Source organism: Abramis brama (assembly GCF_963993115.1).
Source record: "Abramis brama genome assembly, chromosome: 24".
NCBI classification, from domain to species: Eukaryota; Metazoa; Chordata; class Actinopteri; order Cypriniformes; family Leuciscidae; genus Abramis; species Abramis brama.
Genome location: NC_139986.1, coordinates 3,183,949 through 3,198,658, shown reverse-complemented (window position 1 = coordinate 3,198,658; position 14,710 = coordinate 3,183,949). Strand labels below are relative to the sequence as shown.

At 42.8% G+C, this 14,710-nt stretch overlaps 1 protein-coding gene across 1 annotated transcript in view; it reads left to right on the top strand.

Annotated features, from left to right (window-relative positions):
* The first annotated feature begins 2,748 nt into the window (after positions 1 to 2,748).
* The window catches only part of ly86 (lymphocyte antigen 86), a 47,322-nt gene continuing 35,360 nt past the window's right edge, over positions 2,749 to 14,710 (top strand). The window contains exons 1-2 of the mRNA XM_084102438.1: positions 2,749 to 2,913; positions 3,510 to 3,596. Coding sequence (XP_083958564.1) covers positions 2,769 to 2,913; positions 3,510 to 3,596 — 232 coding nt within the window. The 5' untranslated portion in view covers positions 2,749 to 2,768. The remainder of the gene's footprint in view (positions 2,914 to 3,509; positions 3,597 to 14,710) is intronic.

The following is a 14,710-nucleotide window of genomic DNA, read 5'->3' as shown; positions in this document are numbered from 1 at the left end:
CTGCAGCGTGGGTGAGTCCATCAAGTTCATCTTTGTTTGGTCAGTTATTCTGTCACGCTTTGGCTGATGAAGCAGACAGACGAAGCTTGATTCCAAAAATATAACAAAGCTTTAATGTACACAGGCAGGTAAACAGGAAGCAACAGCGTGTAATACATAGACATGAGCAATAACCGACAAGGGACTGAATTGAACGGGGAGAATATATACACAGGGTAAACGAGGGAACTAACTAGACACAGGTGGATGAAGGTTAACTAATAAGGGACTAAGGCCCAATCCCAATTCTATTTTATACCCCTTCGCCTACCCCTTACCCTTGCTCCTTGAAACAGAGTGGCAAGGCGTAGGGGTGAAAATATTCCCCTAAGAAATGGGACACCACTACTACACCATTACACATCATTATACGTCGTCGCTAGCGCCTACGTCACAGGAGATGCGCCAATGTTTATCACAAACTTCCAAGATGCCGCCGTCAGCTGTAGTCATCTCAATTGCGTGGGTTGCAGCTATTTTTTTGCATTTTTCTTCTGAAGTTCACAGAAAACAACGGAGATGACGATATCTTCGACGCCTAAGTATTTTTGGACTTCAGGAAACATTGCTCGTTGTCAGCGAGCCTCCGGGATTCCTCGGGTGTCCCTGTTTGATAAAGAACATACAAGACTGGTTGATCATGTTGCAAAAAACACGAAACTGTGTAAGCACTGTTCGTTTATATCGTGTTCACATATAACCACAAAATAACAATGCATTCATAGCAGACGTACGGTAAAAGATAAGCCAATTCCCTGCCGCAATTACATTCACCAGTTATCAGACATGAAAATATGTTGCGGGACTAACGTTAACGAACTTCAACAATTTTTTTGCAAACATTTCTTTGAAGAACATGACCGTAAATATGAACACAAGATTGAATGAGACATAAAGAAAATGATTATTGGCAGCCATGTTGCCTCTGTAGCCGGTGTATGCAGGTACATTTCTCATACCCCTTCGTTTGAAGTGTGGTCCCGAAAAATCTTCGTTTCAAGGGCTATCTGGCCCTTCCCCCTACACCTACCCCTACCCCTACCCCTACCCTTACAACCAAAAGAGAATCGAGACAACCCTACCTCTTCACAGGAACGCGCAAAACAGAGGGGTAGGGGAAAGTGAAGGGGTAAGGGGTAGAATTGGGATTGGGCCTAACAAGAATAGGTGCAGACAAGACAAGACAAGACAGAACATAATTGTGACAGTATTGGTCAAAATTATCGATTTTCTTTTATGCCAAAAATCAATAGGATTTTAAGTAAAGATCATGTTCCATGAAGATATTTTAGAAACTTCCTACCGTAAATATATAAAAAATATATTTCTGTGAATGGATGCGGCAAACTCGCAAACATAAATGGAGAACTTTAAATTTTAAACTTTTGATTTTTTTGCACCCTCAGATTCCAGATTTTCAAATAGTTGTATCTCGGAAAAATATTGTCCTATCCTAAAAAAAACATACATCAATGAAAAGCTTGAGTATAAATCTTATGATGTATAAATCTCAATTTCAAAAAATTTACCTTTTTGACTGGTTTTGTGGTCTAGGGTCACATATTTAAATGTCTTTACCTTGAAAAAAAAATCTTCATGCCTTAAAATAGCTTGAATGTATTTCTAAAACCCTTTCTTCATTTAGTATACGTGGGTCTATGAATATGCAACTGAGCCCCACCACTCACTCACTCAGCTCAGAGATACACTCATTGACGATCACACGTTGATCTGATTGGTTACAAGGTAGTTTGTGACATCAGAAACACCAGCGATTTCAAACCACGTTTTTGAGACTATCTTTGGTTCACTGCAGATTTAAGAAGAAAATACTCAGCAATGCTGTTGACTTGTGAATTTGCACATGGTTTGTTTTAAAGCATATTAAAAACACCACATAGAGATATAAACAACATTAAAAGCTGGATTTTCACCACAGGGGACTTTAAGAATGTGTTTTGGAACAACAGCATGCATTGCTGGAATGTGTGTGACTTTACTTGATTGTGGATTTAATGGATGGATGGGCCTACAGTAATGGCCAAAAGTGATGTCCGGAGAGTATATTTGCACAATATTTGCTTTTAATGGCTCTTCAGGTTCTATTAAACAATCAAAATATGAGGAGTATGTTTTAGTGTGTTAAGGTATTAAAATGACAAAATGATATGGTAAAAGGTAAAGTTTTTTTTATTTTTTTTTTTTTAATATGACTTAGGCAATTATGCTATGAGGCTAACGTTATGTAAAATAGGCATAGAAAACAAAAAGCTCAAGGGGAAAAAAGCATACATTGACTACAATGTAATTAGTTATTAATATTTTATTGGTTCTCCTGTGTTTTTGATTACAACAGCCATTCTCCTGCTGGGCTTCATTGGAAGACCTGCATGACTTGCAGACATATACAATCCCCAATACCATTACGTTTCCCATGCCATGCTTTATGGTGCCACGCATACATTTGGAATTAAAACACTCCAGTCGTGTCAAAATATACAAATAATTCCCCAAAAATTACAATAAAAAAAAATATTATATTCAGTTGGATTTCCGGAAGTGTCTATGAGATCATGTCAATAAAACCTTGTTAGTGAATACGGGAAGTGAAACTTGTGACATGCTGGCATTATTATTTGACACAAATGAGAAGTTAAGTTGCCTCGTTCCGCGTATTTCACCTAAAATTCATGAGAAGTTAGTCAGATTCTGGGTCAAACTGAAAGGCTATGAAGTTACGTCTGTGTCATAATATGTTGTTGGTTCTGATTCTGAGTATTGTTCAGATGAATTGGGTTTACTCTCAGGATCACCAATGGCCTCTTCACACAGTGTGCAACTCAGACAGACTCACGGTGACCTACAAAAGCTGCGGTGAGATCAGTGTCACTAAATTTGTGCATTAAATGTATCAAAAGTTACACTAAAGTAATGTTACAAATGATTTCAATTTCAAATAAATGCCCTGCTTTTGAACTATATTGGTCAAAATAACTCTGAAAAAAGGTATCACGGTTTTCACAGAAATATTAACTGTTTTCGACTTTGATAATAATCATAAATGTTTCTTGAGCAGTAAATCATCATATTAGAATGATTTCTAAAGGATCATGTGACACTGAAGACTGGAGTAATGATGCTGAAAATTCAGGTTTGATCACAGGAATAAATTACATTTTACAGTATAATCACATAGAAAACAGCTAGTTTAAATTGTAATAATATTTCACATTTTTACTGTATTTAATTTATTTTTGATCGATGAAATGCAGCCTTGGTGATAATAAATCTAACAGACCCCAAACTTTTGAATATGGTATATAAATTCATATGCACATTTCTGAATGTGTTGTTTGATTGAGAGATGTCAATCTTTTACATCAACTAATGATTTCTTATATTCAATTCAAACCGCTCAGTTTATCTTAAAATATATTTATTTTTATTTTTTTGTGATTTCATTGTCTCAGACCCTTTACAGGATATAGGATTCACTTTCCTGCCTTGCCCTAACAGATTGACTGATCCTATAAAAATCAGATTGGCCCTTATTCTGAGTGAGATTTTCATCTTTATTAATATTATAATTTCAGATGAATGAAATCAAGCCTTGAAGCAGTAACTTTGTGTTCTCTTACAGGGCAGTCCATCGATGAGCTTTATTCATCAGTTGAGCTGCAAGCTGTAAAGACATTTAAGATACACATTCATGTATTCAGTCGGGACGAACCCCTCTGTCTTCCTCATTAAATGGTTCACTTTTTGTGGAAGCAGGAGTGGAGGTGAGCACAGGAAGGTTTGGGTTGTGTTTGTCATTTTTATATGCATGTTGAATGTAATATAAAATTATTAGGAAAAATGTATTTAATTTTAATTTCTCAAGAACTCATCACCATAGAATCATCATTTAAGTCTAAAGTAGGTCTAAAGGTTTGGCTTTTACATTCCATTTAAACATCTATGCTTTTATTTATTGTGAGCATGGAACTGAAATGTCTTTATTGCATTGTTTCTTCCACAGGGTGATTTTCATCTTAACCTACATGCAATAAATCAAGATGGCTTCCAGATTGTCTGCGTTAATGCAACTATTTTCATCCAGTAGTGATCCTTCAAAACTAGTGGACCTGTTCTTCAGAGTGTCTGTAGAGTGTATTCTCACATTATGTTGAACTCAGACGTTATATTGCATTTTAGCGAAGGTGTTTAATCAAAGTTAATTGTGTTGTTCTTCTTTGGGACATTCATCATGCATTCAGGATTTTTGCTGCTTTCAGATTATTTCATAATTTTGTTTCGCTATTTTTAGACCTTTAATCTTAAATAAAACTTTGAAAATCCATTAGTCACTATTGAATCAAAATCAAACAATTTTTTTTTTTTTTTTTTTTTAATACTGCAGTATTTATTATAAATGCTTTATCCATGCACATCATTATAATTCATGTTCCATGAATTCAGAATAACTTCCCCTCCCTCTTGCAGCATCTCTTCTCTTCCATGATGACGATGGCGGGGCAACCTGTCACTCACATGAGATCAGCCAATAGCAAAACACAACCATCCAATCAATTCCCCACTGACAAAATCAAGTCTTGAACAAGTCATTTGTTTCTGTTCCAGTAGTGTTTCACTCAAATGCACGTCAGGGTAGGCAAGGAAATACTATCGCATTTTTTTTATGCCAACAAAAAAAGAAAAAGAAAAACGGTTTAGAACAAAGTGTGAAAAAAAACACACCAACCATTTCAATATTTTTTTGTGAAAATATTTGTCATTAATTGTGACTGTGCCAGTTTTGCCTTGTATTAAACTTATTAATAGCCTAAGGGCCCTATCTTGCACCCAGCGCATTTGACTTTGTACACCGACGCATGTATCATTCCTATTTTGCACCCGCGCAAAGTGGACTTTTCCCTCCACAGACGCACGTCGGTTAACTAAGAAATACACTTGCCCAGCGAAAAGAGGAGGCGTGTTCCGGCGCAAACGTTCCCTCATGCTATTTTGTAGGTTTAGAAAAAAATTCCGCCACTGACCGAAAAAAAACAGTTTAAAGTCAGTGGCGCGTTGCGCTGCTGCGCATGTTATTCATATGCTATTTTAAGGGGCATAATCAATGTAGCATGTGCACAACGCGCATACACTTTGATTCTCTCATCTACACACAGACGCAGCAGTTATCATTTTTGCAAATCATACATTATTACGATAGATAGATAGTAGGGGTGTGACGAGATCTCGTGTTATGAGATCTCGCGAGATTAAAACGCAACGAGATTTCTCGTCGAGGTGAAACTTTGTTTCGTGAGTTGTTGTGATGTCAGCGTGATGGAGCGTGAGGGTGAAATTAGTATTGAAGATGCCCCTGCCACTTTTAAATCATTTGTGTGCCGGGCCAATCACACACACACTCCGCGCACACACACACTTACTGTCCCTCGCTCACTCACTCACTCGCGCGCGCGCACACACACACACACACGCTCACTCGCGCGCGCGCACACACACACACACGCTCACTCGCGCGCGCACACGCACACTCACTGTTGCTCGCACTCTCACTCACTCGCGCACACTCACTCTCGCTCACACTCAACCCGTCGTGGAGGACCGTTAAAATTAAACATGCTAGTCTTTCTGTCGTGATGTCCTGAAGCATCGCAGACGCGTAGGTTGTCGCCCACTATGACACACTATACGAAATGAAACGATCGAATCTTGCGTCCCGACGCCCGTTGTCCTTTACGAATCTCCACGAAACGGATCGTGCCAAAATCGCGCTAAAATACTGTAATCTGAACCAGGCAGGTAAACATTTGACCTATCGCGCAAAGAACCTATTAAAGCACTAAGACATGAGAACAGTATAGCTAACATTCACATATCACAAGTCATATCGACATCGCAATATTAAACAATGTTATCGCACATCGCAGCTTTTCCTCATATCGTGCAGCCCTAGTTACTGCCCAAAGGTCTCAACTGCTGCCAGAAATCGTCGACATGCTTATATTCTTGAAAAAGAACATGACCATAATCTTAGTCTGTTCTGTGTAGTTAATTTATCTCTTTTTCATGCTTGAAGAAAAAAATTTTTTCGGTTTTGATCTTGTAGTTTTGAGAGAGCAGTAGGCTACTTTGATTATGGATACACACTTACTGTTTGCATTTAAAGTGTTATTTCAGTTATTTATATTAATTTTATTTATACTGTTTTAGTTTTTTTTTATGTTCGATTTGTGGAAAGGATTTAGATTTCTCATGTGAAATCGTACAGGGGAGAAGCCAGACGGTAGAGTTTATAGCAAAACATTTTGCAGTGTTTGCATGTCCTTTACTGCATAGAATTCATTAAAATAGAAGTAAAATAACATTCATTACAAGTTGATTTCAAAATGCACCTAAATTGTTTTGCATTTTGTGATTTTCAGTTGAATAAAATACTATTTTCCATTCATACATTTCATCATTGAGGATTTCTTAAAAATTGTGTAAAAATCTCGTCTCGTCTCGTTCTCGTGAACCCAATCTCGTGTCTCGTCTCGTCTCGTGGAGTAAGTGTCTCGTCACACCCCTAATAGATAGATAGATAGATAGATAGATAGATAGACAGTTTATTATAAAAGCATACATCTAGCTTACACATTTACCCAAATTATCATACGCCTGTTTAACCGAAGCTAATTTGGGTGTTTCTCCATCCCCAATGTCACTTCTCTGTGTTTTACGGCCCTGACGAGAACAACGTTCTCCTCGGCTGTGAACCGCTCCTCGCGTGCGCCTGGCAAATCTGCCGTTATAATAGGAATCCGCTATAGAGCAAGCGCACCTGCTCTTAAAGGGAATGTGAGATGACGCTCTGATTGGTTTATTTCACGTTACGCCCAAACCACACCTATGAGTAATGAAGCTACTTCAGACCAACCCATTTTAGACAAGAGTCATTTATCCCGCCGGTATAATAGCAACAACGCCCAAGACCCGCCCACAAAGTTACTTGCGTTTTGCGCTTGATACTTGCGTTTCAGATCATTAAAATAGGGCCCTATGTGTGTAATGTGCTTGGTTGTAGCAATGACTCGTGCGACGAAGGAGAATACAGGAACACACTTTAATGGAAATCTTCACAGGAAACATGTAGAAAACAACCAAACAACTCTGAACACTAAGACCACATTTACACATAGCCGGGTATTTAGATAAACAAATATTTTCCCCACTCTGTTTTCAATAGTAACATTGTGCACAAAACATCGTTTTCAAAAAAGTTGTAATTTACATCAACCCGCATAAATACGCCATCGATCGCCATCATAATTATGCCAAACTTATGGGCGGCAGTGTAGGGAGAAGGATAAAGCCATGCAAGCCAATCAGAATCCTTACATACATTTCAATATATGGGAAACTAGTGCTTATAATTTTCAATATATCGCATATGACATATGAACTCATATGGGCTCATAGACCTGGAAAAAAGTGAGTAAAATGAAAGACAGCTTGTTGCAAGACATCTTAAAGGGGTCATATAATGGTACAGGCACTTTTACAAGTTGATTGTACTGAAATGTGTGTTGGCAGTGCCTGTACACAACCATCATAAAATGATAAAAATCCATCCAGTGTTTTTTTTTTTTTAAATCTCCTTATATGTTTTACCCCATCTCAAATCAAGCCGTTCGATTTTGTGACGTCACAAAATCGAAGCCCCTCCCATGATGGTTGATTGACAGCAGCGTTTCAAACACAGACCCGCCCTCGCTCGTGAGCAGCTGCCTGTCATCATAGTGCATTGTTGATATGCTGGAGCAGAATGGCGTCATCTAAGCGATTGTGGTGTTCTGTTCTTGGGTGTAATAAGGAACACAGCAGTCATGCTGATGTTCCTAAATCCGAACTGCTGAAGATGCAGTGGCTGAGTTTTGTTTTTGAAGTGAATATGCCCAAAGCATTGACGCGGGGATTCCCTCGCGGGGATTCCCCACATGCTTTCATGTTTGTGCAAATCATTTCACACACCAGACAGCTTTACAAACGAGGGTCAGTAAAGCTGGTTTTGCTAAGAAGCTGCTCCTGAAAAAAAGGATACCTCCAGAAGAAGTAAGTGTAATGTTTATTAGCCTTTATATTAATATTTATATTAATCTTTGCAAATCGCTTGCACGCTTCAAGATGAATGCGTTTACACTCAGGGTACATTACGGCATGTTTTTGTCAAGGTTTATGAATTCACTGTCTCCTTTCGTCTCGTCTTGCATTGTGTGTGTGTGTGTGTGCATGTGGGCGGGGTCGCTGATCACTGCAGCTGATCAGCACACCAGCTGTGTCTGATCAGCACACCAGCTGCAGCTGATCAGCTAACCCTATTTAGTCCCTCTGTTTTCACCTTGTCTTTGTCAGAGCGTTGTGGATGTTCCCATGTGTGTTCCTGTCTGTTTCCAGTTCCCGTATGTTCCGCTTGTCGCCGTCTCCTGTGTTCATCGTTGTTCCTGCACTTCAGTTTTCCACGCCATCCACTTCCTGGTTGCCGGTTCCCGCTCCGTCTCTGTTTCTTTATTATCATCTTCACCATCTCTTCACCAGAGAGGATCGGGCTGTTCTCAGCATCCCTGTGCTACCAAGTGCCTTCACTGGACTATCAACCATCATCACTCAACCTGCATCTGACCAACACTCTTAATAAACCTTTATTTGACTTGCACTTGAATCTTCGTATCATTTCCTGACAGAACGCTCTGACCATCATGGATTCAGCAAGTACTTCAAATCTGCATGAGTTCCTGTCACACTACACTTCCAGAATGGATCTACAGGAGGAAGATCTGACCAGCACAGGACGAGCAGTACAAACCTTGGTAGCACAGGTGTCCGAGCTCACCCAACAGCTTCAACATCTAGCTTGTTCCACTGCGCCCAGCCCACCGCCTGTTCCCCTCACACTACCAGCATCCAGCTGCCCACCTGAACCTCGCCTGCCTACCCCAGAGTCTTATTCTAGTGAGCCGAACTATTGTAGAGCATTTTTAATTAAATGTTCCATGTTCTTTTCCCTCCAACCACAGACTTTCAGCACGGAGGAATCCAAAGTGGCTCTTGTGCTCACACTACTATCAGGACGGGTGGCTCTGTGGGGAACGGCGGTGTGGGAAAACCAACATCTATGCTGTTCCTCGTTCCAGGCACTTTCGAGGGAGATGAGAAGTGTACTCGTCTACTCGCTGACCTTCGCCAAGGCAATCGCTCGGTGTCGGAGTACTCAATTGACTTTCGAACCCTGGCAGCCGAGTGCCACTGGAACGAGGAAGCGCAGTGGGACATGTTCCTGCATGGGCTGGCTGACCGCATCCTAGAGAAGATAATCATCCTGGACCTGCCCGGAAGTCTCAACGGTCTCATCGAGTTGGCGCTGGAGCAACGAACCAGGGCGGCCCAGCTTTCCGTGAGCGTCGGATGCCCTCAGGCCAGTGCCGGCGATGCGGTCAGCCCCGTTCTTGATCTCAAGCCCATGCAGGTGGGTAGAGCTCGGCTTTCCCGGGAGGAGAGAGAGCGACGGAGGTCCAGGGGTCTGTGCCTCTACTGCGGGGGAGCCGGACACTTCCTGAAGACCTGCCCTTCACGACCGAGCTCTACAGTTAACAGGAGGCTACTGTCGGGCGGGATCTCCGTCGGTAAGACATCATCCTCTACTCTCCTCCCGGTAAGACTGCTTTGGGCAGCCCGGTCCCACACCTGTCAGGCTCTTCTGGACTCTGGGGCGGAGGGAAATTGTATGGACTATACACTAGCACAGAGACTCAAGATACCCGTCACCTCTCTCAAGAACACCATTTCAGTCAGCGCACTCAATGGTCAAGAACTCCCCGCCATAACACTTACCACTACCCCTCTGACACTTATCACATCTGGCAACCACTCAGAACAAGCATCATTTCTCCTCCTGGACTCACCCCTGGCTCCCATTGTCCTCGGTCACCCTTGGCTGGTCCAGCATAACCCGAGGGTTGACTGGGGACACCATTCTGTCTCATCTTGGGGCACTCAATGTCATGAGTCTTGTCTTGTGTCTGCCTGTTCGTCTGTGTCTAGTTCTGTTTTTCAGGAGGAGGCAGTGGATTTCAGGTGTTCAGTAAGTCCCGTGTTGCTTCTCTCCCTCTGCATCGTCCCTATGACTGTGCTATAGATTTACTCCCAGGTAAGTCTCCGCCTAAGGGCAACCTTTACTCACTTTCTGTTCCGGAAAGGGAGGCCATAGAGAAATATATTTCTGATTTTTTCAGTTCATATATGTCTACCTGGATGACATATTGATTTTTTCTTCGTCTCTCCAGGAACACGTTCAACATGTCAGACGAGTGCTTCAGAGGTTGCTAGAGAATGGGCTTTTTGTCAAGGCGGAGAAATGCGCTTTTCATGCACAGTCTGTTCCTTTCCTAGGTTACATCGTCTCTTCTGAGGCAGTGCGTATGGATCCTGACAAGGTTAAGGCTGTGGTAGATTGGCCAAGTCCAGATTCCCGTAAGGCCCTACAGAGGTTTCTGGGGTTCGCCAACTTCTATCGGCGTTTCATTCGCAACTTCAGCCAACTAGCCGCACCTCTAACTGCCTTGACCTCCCCCAGAACGACGTTCAGGTGGTCCGATACAGCCGAGGCTGTATTCGTCAACCTCAAAAGCCGCTTCGTTTCGGCTCCCATCTTAGTCGCCCCTGATCCCACACGTCAGTTCATGATGGAGGTCGACATGTCAGAGGTGGGGGTAGGTGCAGTTCTATCCCAACGTTCTTCCTCAGACGACAAGATGCACCTTTGCACGTTTTTGTCCCACCGTTTATCACCTGCCGAACGTAATTATGACATTGGTAACAGAGAGTTGTTGGCCGTCAAGTTAGCGTTGGAGGAGTGGCGTCATTGGTTAGAAGGGTCGGGGGTACCTTTTATCGTTTGGACCGATCATAAGAACCTTGAATATATTAGATCTGCTATAAGACTCAACTCCAGGCAGGCTCGATGGGCACTTTTTTCCGGACGTTTTGACTTTTCTCTCTCGTACCGCCCCGGGTCCAAAAACATCAAACCCGATTCTTTATCTCGCATTTTTGATCCATCCGAACACCCGGATACTCCCGAGTGCATTTTGCCCGAGAAGATAGTTATCTCCACACTCACATGGGAGGTCGAATCGAAGGTCAAGTCGGCCTTAGAAGGGGTAACGCCTCCGCCCGGTTGCCCACCGAGTCGATTGTTTGTACTGGAGGAGTTATGGTCCGAAGTCATTCGATGGGGTCATTGCTCCAACATTGCTTGTCATCCAGGAGTAAACCGGACTAGCTGTTTAGTAAAGCAACGATTCTGGTGGCCATTAATGGCTCGCGACATACACAGTTTTGTTTTGGCTTGCTCAGTTTGTGCCAGTGGTAAGACATCTAAACGACCTCCTGATGGGTTACTCCATCCGCTGTCTGTCCCTTCGAGACCCTGGTCCCACATAGCGCAAGATTTTGTCACCGCCCTCCCGCCCTCTAATGGCATGACGGTTGTTTTAACCGTAGTGGACCGGTTCTCGAAGGCGGCACATTTCATCCCCTTGCCCAAATTACCTTCAGCCAAGGAGACAGCGGTGACTGTTGTAGACCACGTCTTTCGTTTACATGGCCTCCCGATGGACGTGGTCTCCGACAGGGGGTCCCAATTGGTGTCCAAATTCTGGAAAGAGTTCTGTAGATTACTAGGGGCTACAGTCAGTCTGTCTTCGGGTTACCATCCCCAGAGCAATGGTCAGACCGAGCGAGCCAACCAAGATTTGGAGAGAGTGTTGCGATGTTTGGTGTCCAAGAATCCTTCATCCTGGAGCCAACAACTCTCTATGGTTGAGTACGAACATAACTCGTTACCAATGTCATCCACGGGCCTCTCTCCGTTTGAGTGTAGTCTAGGGTACCAGCCACCAATTTTTCAGAGTCTGGATTCCGAAGTCGCGGTCCCCTCCGCTCACGCCTTCGTCCAGAGGTGCCACCGCACATGGACCAGAGCCCGTGAGACTCTGCTCCAGGTGGGGGCACGCACTAAGGCTAAGGCCGATCGCCACCGGTCAAGGCCTCCCGTATACGTCGTGGGTCAAAAAGTGTGGCTTTCTACCAAGAATATTCCGCTCCGCTCCGTGTCTAATAAGCTAGCTCCTAAATTCATCGGCCCGTTCACTGTCACCAAGATCATTAGTCCGGTGACAGTCCGCCTCAAACTTCCTCCGGCGTACAGGAGAATTCACCCCGCCTTTCATGTCTCCAAATTGAAACCTGTTTTTCGTTCTCAACTTAATCCGCCGGCCCCGGTTCCCCCACCATCGCGACTCGTAGATGGGGAACCTACGTATCCTACGTATGCATGTGGGCGGGGTCGCTGATCACTGCAGCTGATCAGCACACCAGCTGTGTCTGATCAGTGCACCAGCTGCAGCTGATCAGCTAACCCTATTTAGTCCCTCTGTTTTCACCTTGTCTTTGTCAGAGCGTTGTGGATGTTCCCGTGTGTGTTCCTGTCTGTTTCCAGTTCCCGTATGTTCCGCTTGTCGCCGTCTCCTGTGTTCATCGTTGTTCCTGCACTTCAGTTTTCCACGCCATCCACTTCCTGGTTGCCGGTTCCCTCTCCGTCTCTGTTTCTTCATTATCATCTTCACCATCTCTTCACCAGAGAGGATCGGGCTGTTCTCAGCATCCCTGTGCTACCAAGTGCCTCCACTGGACTATCAACCATCATCACTCAACCTGCATCTGACCAACACTCTTAATAAACCTTTATTTGACTTGCACTTGAATCCTCGTATCATTTCCTGACAGTTTTCTATGTACTACATTCTCAATATAATTCATAATCCCACGTTTATGATGAACAACGCGTTATGGTTATTGTTGTGTTACAAACGGTGTACGCACAGAACAGAGGGGCGGGGTGAGCAAAGCTCATTATCATTTAAAGACACATGCACTTAAACGGCGTGCTGAAAACAGAGCTGTTTTTGACCAGGTAAAATTAGTGTTTTCTTACAATACTAATGAGAATTTTTAATTAAAGTATATTACCAACTTTTAATTTAGACCCTAAAGAATCATATTAGCTTGTACAAAAATGGCATTATATGACCCCTTTAAGGAAACATGAAACCGTTTTCAAAGAGAAACTTGGAAAATTAAAAGGAGCCACTGCTAAGATTTGTGTACCAAGTAATGCAAAGCCTCATTTTTTTTAAATCAAGGTCACTGCCTTTTGCTATGAGAAAGAAAGTTGAAGCCGAACTTGATCGCCTGATTAAAGACCATATTATAGAGCCTGTGAAATTCTCAGAGTGGACAGCACCTGTTGTGCCTGTTTTAAAACCAGATGGGTCAGTAAGACTTTGTGGAGACTACAGAGTAACCATTAACAGAGAGTCGTCACTGGAGCAGTATCCCATTCCTCAAATGGAAGACATGTTTGCAGTTTTAGCTGGAGGTGAAAAATACAGCAAGTTAGATATGAGTCACGCATATCAACAGATTTTGTTAAATGAGACGTCAAAGCCATATGTGACCATGAATACACACAAAGGATTGTTCACGTACACCAGATTACCTTTCGGAGTTAGTTCCAGTCCAGCAGTCTTCCAGAGGACCATGGAAAGGGCCCTGAAAGACATTACAAAGGTCACTGTATATCTGGACGATATCTTGCTGACAGGACGAGATGATCAGGAGCATTTGAGAACACTGGATCAAGTGTTGCAGCGGTTGGAGGAGTATGGTTTGAGGTTGAAAAGGGGAAAATGTAAATTCTTGGAAAAGGAAGTCATTTTCCTGGGACACAAAGTGAATGCCACTGGTATTCATCCAGTTCCCGAAAAAGTCCAAGCAGTTCAAGATGCACCAAGACCGACGTCAGTAACAGAGCTGAAAGCATATTTGGGACTGTTGAATTTCTATAACAGGTTTCTGCCAAACCTCTCAACACTGCTTGCTCCATTGCACAGGCTTTTGAAGAAGGACGTCCCCTGGTGTTGGAAAGAGGAACAAGAGGAAGCCTTTAAAAAATCCAAAGAGTTATTGCAGTCTAACCGTGTGTTAATCCACAATGATGAGAAAAAAGAATTAGTGCTTTCTTGTGACGCATCAGCGTATGGTGTGGGAGCCGTGTTAGCACATCGTATGGCAGATGGAACGGAGAGTTTGTATCACAAACACTTACAGTAGCAGAAAAAAACTACTCCCAGCTGGAGAAGGAGGGTTTAGCTGTAGTGTTCAGGGTAAAGAAATTAAAGAAACATAAATATCTGTATGGCCGTAAATTTGTGATCTGTACAGACCATAAACCTTTACTAAGTTTACTGAATGAACTGAAAGCTGTTCCACAGTCTCTCAAAGAATTATGAGATGGGCAGTGACGTTGTGGGCATATGAGTATGTCATTTCTTACAGAGCGGGCAAGGACAATGGAAATGCCGATGCCCTTAGTCGTCTTCCTGTTCCAGAGATTCCAGAGAAAGGATCAAAGAAGGGTTATGTCTTGATGTTGGACAGCGTTGTTTGTCCTTTGACGACATCAGAGCAAATCAAGCACTGGACAACTCGAGATGCTGTCCTCTCTAGAGTGCGTGAGTATGTGCTTAAAGGTTGGCCTGATCACAGTAAAACAAGTTAATTT